General features: G+C 34.6%; 1 protein-coding gene across 1 annotated transcript; it reads right to left on the reverse strand.

The window, feature by feature from the left end:
* Nucleotides 1-2,905: 2,905 nt before the first annotated feature.
* On the reverse strand, nucleotides 2,906-8,291 carry LOC105366372 (beta-1,4-glucuronyltransferase 1). Its single transcript, XM_011504793.1, has 5 exons — nucleotides 8,017-8,291; nucleotides 5,926-6,223; nucleotides 4,793-5,184; nucleotides 3,926-4,127; nucleotides 2,906-3,302 (listed from the first exon to the last, which is right to left on the reverse strand). The coding sequence occupies exons 1-5, from the start codon at nucleotides 8,289-8,291 to the stop codon at nucleotides 3,090-3,092; spliced, it is 1,380 nt and encodes a 459-aa protein (XP_011503095.1). The 3' UTR covers nucleotides 2,906-3,089.
* Between the last annotated feature and the right edge of the window lie 4,693 nt (nucleotides 8,292-12,984).

Below are 12,984 nucleotides of genomic sequence, written 5' to 3' on the forward strand. Positions count from 1 at the left end.
GAATTTATTAAAAAAAAAACTACTTACATATAATATTCTATGAATTTCAAAATTTAATAATATGAAATTTTATAATAATGAAATTAAAAAGTAGAGTATATAATAAAAGTAAGAAATTAGAGAAAATAATATACAAATCTTAATATTATAGATCTTTAACAGGTAAAGGTTTAATAAATTTATTATAAATTGCGGTTTTAAAAGATACAAATGAATAAATATGTGAATTACGTTACATACAAATTGACTAGATTAATTATGTCATATTCGACGACTAGAAAGTGCAACTATTTTACAAATAACTTATATATTGAAAAGTTTTCTGATTTCTAAGAAAAATTTTGATAAATCAAATCTCAGCGGTCTGAAATTGAAGGAGAAGGGCAACAAAGGGCTTCTGGACTCATTGTGTAAACTACTGCAGAACTCTCTGCATCGTAACTAAAATGATAAAGGCTCACGAAGAACACCTTTCGAAACACGAAGAAGACCTTCGGAAAACTCGTCATTTCCCTGGTACAAGAAAAATAAAAATGAAAAAAATAAAATGTAGAAATCATTGAGAGTGATATACCTCGACAAAATTACGATGCTTTCTCTCTTAAACTCCGTTCTTTTTTTCTTTTTTTTCTTTTTTTACCATTAAAGCTGTTTGACATAATCTCAAAATTTTTAAAAATTCTGCATTAAACTCGCATTAAACGGATAAAGAAAAAAAGCATTTAATCAATGTGTGAGTATTGATTATATTATGTTTATTATAAATACCTTCAAATTACACAGAAATATATTTAATTTTTATGTGATAGATAATTTAATATAATATGTTAATAATTTAAATTAACATTTTTGTATTGATAATACAGTAATTGTATTATGCGTTAATAATAATTTAGTTAATTTATTTAAAATTATCGATGTGTTAAAAAAAACACTTTATTACACAAACATTTTCTTACTCCTTATCAAAATTTAAAATATAATTCAATAGAACAAAAACTGAGCATTATTTATCTGTATGCTGATATATTTCTTATAACTTTGATTTTCTTATTGTATTTGGCTGTATTAATGAGTAGAAATCTTATACGAAGGTCGTGAAATAAAATTAATCATTGAAAAAGAAAAAATATTCCATATTATTCGATAAAAAAATATAGTTATAAACTACATTGTATCTACATCAAGTGAATAAAAACATAATATGAATTCGTGATAAATATTTGTAATTACTATTGATAGTTTAATTACTTTAAAATTCATTACATTCAACAGTGAAAATAAAAATATAATCGGTAGTGTAATATAAATACGAAATTCCATTATTATATCGATGCATATTTTATTTTTCATTGTATTCTCTCTATTCTTATAAATAATACAATTTGCTTAAAAAAATTATTAATTTGTATAATATTACTATATTATATTTAAATGTTTCTAAAAATCTATATTAGCAAATTTTGTACATTATTAATTATATGTGTTGATATGAGTAATTAGTGCTTCAGTCTATGCGAATTCATTTCTTCAACGAATTGTTTATCAATTAACTATTATCAATATATTTTATTTAAGCGTTGTAATATATAATAGTAGTTATATGATTCTTCTATGATAAAATTCCTTTTAAAAACTAATTATTTTAATCTCTCATTAGCTGTTAAAACTGTTTTAATTAACAATTTATGTCTAGCTCAGTTTAATAATACAACGACAATAATTCGTTTCGACTATAATTATAAAAATATCTAAAGTTTATATATATATATATATATATATTGAAAGTATTTTATCAGCATAATACATTGTTTCAATAAAAACTGTCGTTACATCGAAATCAATGCCTATATAAGCTTTGCTCTACTCATATGTTAAGATATTTAATAAAATGTTTATGCACATTAAGCTTTATATATGAATAAATTATAAACTTCATTATTTCATCCTTATTTCATAACTTCTACTGATACTAAATAATTCAATATAAAGCAATATTAAACTAATTATTTATATTTCAATGCTGATGATTAGATTATTTAAAGCATTATTATAAACTACATATAAAATTAAATGATTTATATTTCCATTTACCTCTCTATACCTCTATTTTATAAATGTTTCAAAATAGTCAACACAATATAAAATCTATAAAAATACTTGTATAATAGTTATTATTCATATTATGAAATACAAAACTGACAAAAGAAAAACGGAATTAAATATAGCGTTGACATAATCATAAATAACTGAGTTAAATATGAGTTTTCCATGATTTTAAGTAACAGAACAGTAAAAGCGGTTGTTTGACCGACTTATACTTACAATATTATCCGAATTATGAAAGAACTCAGCTATTTTAATATTTAATATATCACCTTTACCGACATATATTATATTTTTAGTACAGATCGAAGTGTTTACTTGAACCATAAAGTATCATGCAATTTCGTAATGTAAATTGAGCGTTGAAAATTGATTACTCCAAACTCAAATGGATCGATCTCAATAGCGACATTAATGTTAATGTGCATATCCTTATTAAGATATAGACATAATGTGCGTTTGAAAATTAATAATCAGAGAAAAATTGACTACTTTGAAGTCATGTAAATAAACTAAAATTGACTATTAATTTTGATGGATGAAAAAATTTAATTAATTATCACAAAATCATATTTTATCGATGATACCTATCGCAAATTATACGTATTCAGTCTATAAATGTCAATTAAAAGTTAGCGCACACCGTGTTTAAAATTTCAATTAAAATGTCCTAAGTTTCTTAAAGTGTAACGTTTTTTGGTCTTGCATTACATGCATAAATATCTTAATTCATTTGATTCGTTGTTTGCTCAAAAGATAAAAAAGCCACTTTATTAAAATTGAGTACATGTCATGTCTGCATGCAAACGAGTAAATATAATTAATTCTTTTAATTAAATTATAATTAATTTCTGCTGTTTCTAAAAAGTGTTTCGACCTTTGTGGCCAACGCTACATTTAACCTTATGCTCGCTCATAAGCTACAATGTAATTATTGCTTATCACTTATGAAATATTATTCCCGAAAGTGCTCTGTAGCAATTTCAAGATCTACAGCGCCGATTGGAGGGATATTTTTTAAGTAAACGCCGCGTCACCCGCTGATAGATTCGCGCATTTTGTCGCTCATGGGCCAACTGAAGCTCTGATATGGATTGTTGGTCGTCTGTAGGTTTGCGCTTTATGCCCGGCGTATGAACTAAAAATGCACCATCCAGGATTATTAAACGATAATTCATTAGGCACATCTCGAACATCTGCATAAACAATTTGACTTTAATTCTCCAACTGTAGTAAGCAATTACATTTGTTATTGGTAAACATTAAATTCATAATACAGACTCGAAAAGATGTAGTTTCTTTGTTACAAAATGAACAAAAAAAAAAAAAAAAAATAAAAAAAAAAATAAAAAAAAAAAAAAAAAAAAAAATGGAAATAAAAAAAAAAAATAAAAAAAAAATGGAATAGAAAAAGAATAAGAGAAAGAAGAAAAAAATGTTTGAATCATGCCGTCATGGATATCAAGTCAAGTCTATTTAACATATACATACACTGTTTTCGGAAATATCGGAAATATTTTTGTATTTGAAGATAATCTTGATATTTACAATGAACGATAATTTTGTTTCGAAATATTTAAGATTAATTCTCCATTACAATTGTTGTTTCTTTCATTTAAAAGATTTTAAAAATTTCAACGCATTCGTTACTAAAAATTATAATGCTTAATACGTTCCACTGTAAGATTCACAATTACTATTGGACAAAGGGAATTATTATTAATGAAAGCGGATAATTAATGAAAATATTTGTGCCTAATTCTTATAGTTGAATAAAATTTTAAAAATAAGACGATGAACATGAGTTTAATACTCGTACCTGGGTCATTTTATCCTGGCGACCCTCCCAAGACATTTCTTCAGTATATAATGGATCATATTTTGTTCCAATAAAAATAGGCTCCCACCTGTGGTGAGGATACTCTCTTTTAGTAATGATCAACGGTCTTACTCTTCCCGGATCGGGTCTTAAGATCCACCGGGTCAGGCCCGGAAATCTTTGGCAATGTGGACATAAGAACCTGCAAAATAAATTATAGTATCATCGTACATACTTCGCACCACTATAATATTCAGATAAGCTATACTATTGAGAATTATTATTATTATTAATCAATGATTATTTACATATATTATAATATTGTATTATTAGAGAGCAAACAATGTCGGTTAAACCAAGATTTATGATGCTTTGTCTTTACAATTATGCACTACGTATTAAAGTAAATAAATGAACATTGCACTCGCGCGAACACGAGACATTTGTACGAGACAAAAAAAATTTTTTTTTTTTTTTAAATCCACATAGTATCTCGAATACAGTTTTCCATTCCAATTGTCCGTTACTATTATAACGCGTCGAGTTAGTTAGCTAAAGCCCGAACGAATTTTCTCGCGATATATTATCGCATCCTTGCCGTTCAATTAATCTACTCTTACGATTCATCTACGCTCACATCCCGAACTTAGCGTTAAAAGTACCTCGTCACCGCGTTAATTTATCAAGCAAAAATGAGCAGAGTTGAAGATAAATGAGGAGCGCTATCGAGGGGATGTCGCCGGCAATCGGAGTCCCGCTTGACAAACCAAGAAAAGGCCCAACGGGACTTTTCCACGTGCCACGCGCTCACTACCATACAAGGAAAAGCGGGACTCGAGTGCGACGCAAACTCTCTCGCTCGGGCACCTGTGGAAATAGACGGCGCTCCCAGCTCTTAGTGCGGCCTGCAATTGGGCCTTGTTACCGGGCGGCTGCTCGGAGGCTTCGACCTCGAATACCGGCAGAACGAAGGCGAGGGTCCGCCTAGGTGGTCGGCCCCGAAGCATGGCGACGAACCGGGAGGCCAGAGCCTCGCTCGGCAGCAGCTCCACATCCGAGACGAGGACACACTGCGTCGGGGCGAGGGAGCGCGCGACATTACGCACCACGTTGATGGGATAGGCGATCCCGGGGCCCTGGCGCTCCGTGCCCTTCGCTACCAAAGCCTGAAGGTCCGGAGCCGCGCAGTCGCCGATCTCCCGGCCAGGAAGGAGACATCGTGCTGGCTTGTCACGAGGAAAGACCAGGTGGACGGAGACCTGGACGAAGAAGCCGCGAGCGGAAATTGAAGCACGCGAGCATGAAACGCTCGCAAGCTAAGTCCTAATTATGATTATATTTAATGTTTCTCGGCAAACGTTCCCATGTGTCGCGGCTTGTCTAATCTGCCTCCGCTGGCTTACGCCTATTACGTAAAGTTACGCTTTAAAAGAGTAAGAACGCCAACGAGTGGCGAAGACTTTTCGCATAATCGTGCACGAGTTCAAATGAAATATTTACGGCTTTTTATCGCCACGTAAACAATGATTTTTCTCCCTTTTTAATTCAAGTATCTCAAGGCATCGCGTGCGTGCGCTCGAAATCTACCGGCAAAACAATTTAAAAACCATTATTGCCTGCAATAATGTTTGAATACTCCAATTTACGCATTATTTAAAGATTTCGAGCTCCGTGTGTCTGATGCGATTAATGAAAAAATTTACGTCGGCCTCACTCAATAACCGCGCCCAATACAACTATTTCCCACTGCTTATATATATATATATATTGGGAGATGGGACACTGATTCACGGGGACTATGAGGAAACGACATCGAATGTTGATCGACCGTTTGGAAATTGAACTACCAATGTGCTACTTATCTCGCTACTATTAATGCGCAGCCATTGTGGCTGCAGCACAGCTCAAAAAATCATAAATAATGCGCATTTGCCGAGGGAATAGGAGGCAAAGCAACGAGAGGAAAAGCGCAGCATCTGTGGCGAAAAGGGAATACGTACCCTGGCCATAGCAGGCTCGCATCGACAAGCCCGGTCGAGGAGTCGGACAGCGAGACCGGCGTCCTGACCCGGTGCGTAGACGGCGAAACTCAGTGGTCCCTCCCAGCGGCGCGCCAACTCCACGATCCCGTAAACCTGCTCGGCCGAGGCGTGACTGCAGAGCGTCACCTGGGGCACCGACTCGCTCTCACCGCGGATGGCGAATACCAGGACCCGATGTTGGCCCGACGGCGACTCCGGACTGCCAAACAGCTGCTCGTCGACGTAGGTCAGAGCCTCGGGTAGGCCGTATTGCCACCTAGTGTGCACAAAAGTGCCGAGGATGAGTCAAGCGGGTTGCGTTTGACGGGTAATGTTGCGTCGGGTGATGCTATTTTTAAGGCGCAATTAGCTGGCGAGAGTTTTAGCGTTCAATTCAACTCGTTTTTGATAAATTGGAAGTAAGCCTTAGCGGATGGTTTAATGTTATAGTTCGCGAATGTCGGAAGGTGAGAACTTGACGGGGCTAATGAAGTTTCTGCCCGAGTTAGACTCGAATAAATGTAGCAATTAAAGTATCCTTACTTTCAAGTTGGATAAATGAATTTTATTGAAATTCATCGCGTGAAATTATTTGAAATTCTTGATTAAAAGATAATAATATGCGGACAATGAATTAGATTGGAGTACTTTACACTACGTTCTTTGAATGCCAGATAACTCGTGGGACGTTATTGAAGAAAAGGTAAATGGTTTATATGAGTTGAAGCATTAAATTTCCAAGACTGCCATCGTTGGAATAATATTTGACTTTATAGTAAGTAACAATGACTTTCTTGACGCGAAAAAAACTATGAATGTGATGAAATCAGTTCTTTCCTCGCACTTTTCGACGCCAAATTACGGCCATCGTAACTAAAGTATGAATTAGGTTTTTTTTATTCGCGCATTAACGGGTATGAAGTAACGTTATACATTGATTTAATTAATGTTTCGAGATAAAAGAATTAGCGTTTAAAAATTACGAAATATAACCGAAGTTATTACCATATTTGACTTTATTGCTTTTGTAATCGCTTGTATTATGAAGGCGTAAACATTTTAAGTAATAATTCGATTGTTTAGACGCTGTATGTAGTTGTTAATATAACTCTAAGACAGCAATTTGTAATAATTGCTATCGCATTGTCGATAATTTCGTGATATTTTCGTAATGGAGAGATATTAATTTAACTATTCTCAAAATAATCAATTTAATTATTTGCGAGAATCAATCTATGCTTTAATCGAAGCACCATATTCAATTTCCTGAAACATCAATCAACCCTGCCAATCCTATTATTACTACCATTATCCTTATCATTATCATTATCATTATTACTATTATTATTATCATTATCATTATCATTAACATTATCATTATTATTATTATTATTATTATTATTATTATTATTATTATTATTATTATTATTATTATTATTATTATTATTATTATTATTTTACCTTTCATTTACATTCATCTTTTCTCTTGGACGATTTCCGATTATTCTGCTTCTTGTTTGATATATTCCTTGACTAGGGAGGGTGTAAGGAGGTGGATGAACGACAATGACAAGACACGAATGTAAGTACAGCTGAATGGAGTGGGAGAACGACAACGAAGGGGGAGAGATGCGACGGCGCGAACGAACGAGACAAGGAGAAAAAGTGGGAAAGGAAATTAAACTAAATCGTAGAAATTGATGGAAATTAAAAAAAAAAATAATAACAGAAAAACAGAACAAAAATTGTATTCTTCATATATATATATATATATATATATATATATATATATTATTGTTAATAATATATGTTATTTATAATTATTGAAGTAGCAATTTTAATTTGGCCGACATGCAATAGGCAGTATGTATCTATAGATATAGATTCGGTCATTATTCCAAACGTAACCGCACGAGTACAAAATGCCTACACAAAAGTGTCCTCGTAAATCTGGCGAACAACCCAACCGAGCAGCATCGCTCCATTCAAATTATCCACCGCAGCAGCAAACTCAAGTAGCAGGACCACGCGGATACGCCCAAGCACCGGGGACGATGATTTTCTACTCACCTGCAATAGGACGCATTACGTGGCTCGCCGCCGGCCATATATGCCCCGGCGAACCCGTACGGCTTACTCCCGATAAACCGCTCCTCTTCCTCCTCCTCCTCGCCATCCTCCTCCTCCTCGTCCTCGTCCCCATCCGAAGGAGACGCCGTGCCCTCGAACTCGAGGAGGAGGGACCCCTCAGGGTAGCTCCTGCCGAGGAGCAGTAGCCGCAACGCGACGGGCAAGCAGCAGGCGCATAGCGCGAGAACGACGCACCTGCGCGACCTGGCGCGCATCTACGCGTCTACAGCAACGTCCTGCCGAGCGGCCCGTGCCGCACTGTTCCGCCGCGGCGCCGCTCAGCGCCACCTCGCGCCCGCCCCCGCCCCTCGTCGCCGTCATTGCGACTCTTTGCCAGCCACGCGTACCCTCCCCCCACCCCCCACCCCCAATAACGTAGGAGGAGCAGCGCCCGTGGTGGCTGGAAACGACCTCCTCCATCTCCTCCACCTCCTCGTGCCCTGTTCGCCGCGGACTTCCGCAGAGTCAAGCTTAGCCCCACTCGTCCTTGCCGTTGATCCTGGCTGCTGGCGATCGGCCAGTCCTCGCACTGGCTTTTTCAGCCTTTGGAAATCTTGAGGTCAGCGCCTCGAACGATAAAATTAATTGTCAAGTGTACGCTCGACTAGCATCGTTTGTCTACGCGCACTAACGTAAACGCCCAGGCACTAGCAAAATTCAATAATTTGCCATTATAATTGCAATGGGTTGGGTGGAGCTTTATTTTGGCGAGGGCCGGGCGGGGTGGGCGAGGGGTGGCGTTGGCAGTATTGAAAATATTTAGGCTAAGATTCAAAATTGATGTTACGAATTAAAAGTGTGCGATTAAGATTCGTTGTATTACACGCTTCTCCAATACTTTGAACTTACATGTCATAATAAACATGGGATATTAATCGTATGGATTATATATTAGTCGCATAAGATACAACATTAACAAATATTTGTAATTAACACCTCGATAGTATTGTTACTTCGATCGAGCGATGTAATTTTGTAAAAAAAAAAAATTGTCCTCGAGCGCCGTAAGTACTTCCTACAAATACAAATTTCTAATAATTCAATTTGCCAATGATACAACGAGCGATAATACATTTGCCGACATTACAATGAGATACCGATGTTTTGACACTGATAAGATTGCAACTGACAGAACCAAACAAGACAAAATATTGGTCGGTATCATTATTCGGCGATCCCACGTCTATCAGCATGAATTAACATTTAATTAGTCTTATTTCCTATTGTTCCGTTGCTTGCTCAAATGTGCACAGCCTAGAGACGCCATTGGGATTTTCAACGGGAATTTTCAATCCTTAGAGCAGCATCTATAACGGCCATTAGAGGAGAAATAAAATTCAATATTGGCAACAAAAAGACCTGGGCGATAATAGACGAAACCCTTGGATAATTGCAATCGGAGCGATTGCATGAGTGTTGGTGCTCCTCTCAAGTTGCTGGACAAGGCAGCGACTTTGTTGGATCGATTCCACACCCCCTTCTTCCTATACGCTATTCTCGATCCTATCACTTCTAGAGTAAATCCTCCTGCAATTCTGCTCGTTGAAGCTCTTCGAGCTTTCGAGATTCCTTCGAGCGGAAGAGGCTCCGATAGTCTTTGGGATAGTTTTATCTCGACCCGGTTCCCCTAGACTCTTATCTTTTTTTTGGAAATGCAACCAAGACAAAAATTACTTATTCGAATGTTAACCGAATGCATAATGAGGGTAAGAAATTAAATAGTTCGTAGATCGATTTTGCTAGGGACGTATAATTATTGGCTTGCAAGAAGTCAGATGTGTTGGCTCTGCGAAAGCATATTAAAAAGATTACAACAACGACAAAGTAAATAAAATAAAGGTAATAGACAACGTAAATGGCTTTTATACGATTTATAATCTAAATATCTAATCAAAATTTTTCAACCGAGAATACTTTTGTTGGACCTTGAAATAAAATTATTTCAAGTATATTTACAATTTAAGCATTTATTATCCTCGATAAAAGTGAGCGTGTAAGCATTGAGCCAATAAAAGAATAAATAAAATAATAAATCAATCGATAAAAACTTGCTATTAAACGTAAAATATGAATAGATGTTAACTAGATAATTTAATTATTCGTTAAGTTTCAAAATGTGATGAAAATTTATAGAAAATTAGGATTATGTACTATCATAAAATTATAAGTTTGATCGATTTCAACATTATAATTATAGTTTTTAAGTTTACGAAATTCAATAATTCTTAATTTATATGGTTTTCAACGATAAAAACAACGATAAAAATTCCATTTAATGACATCCATGATTATTCAAATGAAATAAACATTCTATGATTTTTTTCCTCCATTTTAATTCGAAAATACTTCGTTCGAGTACAAATTATTAAATAATTTTTTAAAGCAAAATTCAATTTAAATCAACTAATCCGAAAGTCCGCCAAAACTCATCGACACCTCGTGTAAAAATATTTATTTAATTTATATACTTATAATATAAATAATAAAAGAACCACGTATAAACAATAATCATAAGTTACACATAATTTTTTTTTTTTTTTTTTCAAAAATCGTAAAATAATTAAAGTAGATGAAAAAATATAATATAACAATTAGAACGAGTGAGAACTTTTCGCTGAGCTTCAAAATTTGTTGCTAATAACATTCATGCAAGCAATTGTTTATTCAATAGCTCTTAATAAAAACACTATTTTTTCCTATCCACATGTGTTTATAATAAAAATATAATATCCTTATACTAACATTTTTTTCTACACGATTTTCAATACTTTACAAATAATTAAATAGGTTAAATATTATATCATTTTAAAACAAGTTTTATATATCATAAAGAAATACTTCAAATTATTGCTAAAAACAAACAATTTAGTTTTCCAGTAAAAAATAATACTTGGTTCGCTAGAAAAATTAAATTGTATTCATTTTAATGTAATTCGAGAATTACGCAATCGTGATGTGCACGTAAAAGCTAATTTTCTTTAAGATAATCTTATCGGCTATCAAATCAGATTTCATCGTATTGTAAATTATATAGACTTAGTAGCGTAAAATTAGTTGTCATAGATAAATAATTTAATACCGTACTAATTGGTAATCCTGAAACTTTATACACACATGCGCACATATATGCATATATAGCATAATAGTATTCTGTCTATTGGACGTTGAGGTAAATATTATGATAAAAATTTCATATATTATTTACCCACTTTTCGGCGTTAAAGCAATTTCCAAGGCCGTCGATTGTCGACATCGCCGGCCTTTTTAGATCTCAGATTCCTGTAAACACTTTGGACGAGAATTTTCCTATACTTGTTATGTTTTGGCATCGATTTGTCCGGAATGTTTTTATATGGTTTTCGAGCAATAACGTCGCTTGGAATTCTCCAAACTTCTTATTCCTTGTTTTTTTCTTAGAATTCTCGAAACTTGTAGATTTTCCTTTCTGCGCCTCATGTAAGATTCCAGTGCAACAACGACGATGCCTTGTTACCAGATAAGTAAGCCGCCGCGTGGACATATAAGACAAACAGGCGACGAGCCGCGCTAATCTTCCAATGAACCGACCACGGTGAACCCTCTACCAGAAGAAGCCATGGCACACGGGTCTCGGTCTGCCCATAGCAGGGCCACCATGGAGAACGGTCGATAAGTTTCAGCAGAGCCGCGACGGAACGATCAAGCTTTCGGTTTTTCCATCATTCGTATCCAACAGGCTTATTTATTTATAGTCTCATTGTGTATCAATCGCTCAACAGTTATAAGTTATTACGTTATTCAGCTAGTGTTTTCGGCCACACACACACACACACACACACACACGCGCGCGCAAATCGCTCAATTATATGAAACAATGAAGCCATCCAAAGGGACATAAGTCTAATTGCCAAATACAAGCAGTCGAGGATGCTGACTGCGTGACGAGAACCTACACTACCACACAACAAGCATAGTATCCAGGTATCTCTATTCGTTCGTATACACATTCTCAAGGCCACACGTCCTACACAGGGATGTGAGCACAGTACTGCTAGTCCTTACAACACTAACAGAAGCCACGTCGTCATCAAGATGCAACTTCATCATTGAGACAAGACGGAGTTTAACACACTTCTATAAGAAGTCAATCCTCCTTATTATTAATGTAACTGTCAATAAACCATATGATAACGAAGTTTGCATATACTACACATTTTCTACGACTCTTCCACCTGACTCTTCCACCTAAGTATCTGCTAAAGGCGGACGGCAAATTATTAAAGCTATCGAAACAACACTGGCAGTCGGAGCCAGAAAATAACATCACTTTCGAGCATCCACCCTTATTAATATATATATATATATATATATATATATATATATATATCAATCATTTTTTTATTTTACATTAGAAAAGTGATTTAGAAGCCTGGAAAAGGCAATCATAATTATTATATGACGAATGGAATACAACGGAAGAAAATCAATTTTTATTAAAAAAAAAAACAAATTTATAGTAGTAGTAGTATTTCGTGGGAGGATTATTATATGAAATTTCAAAACTATGGCCTGTAATATAGCAACTAATATTTCTTCAATTAACAAAACTTCACACAATAATAATAACTACGAGTTTTATATTTTTTGTTTTTAATAATTGGCCAAACTAGTAAATTCAATTATTATGTACAATTGCAAAAATTACACTCTTAACATTGACGTGTTGTACATAAAAGAGAGGATGAACACTCCGTACGTATTATCTTATAAATATCTTACATTTTATAAATTATTCTGAACAAAAGGGTGAAAAATATCGGATAAATGTATGTGTGAAATTGGCTTCCCGATTTCAATTCAATCTTCATAAAAACTTATCATTTATTCAAATTACAAGTATCTTAAATATTTCTAATTAATTTAATTTAA

This window comes from Ceratosolen solmsi, unplaced genomic scaffold (assembly GCF_000503995.2).
Source record: "Ceratosolen solmsi marchali unplaced genomic scaffold, CerSol_1.0 scaffold70, whole genome shotgun sequence".
NCBI classification, from domain to species: Eukaryota; Metazoa; Arthropoda; class Insecta; order Hymenoptera; family Agaonidae; genus Ceratosolen; species Ceratosolen solmsi.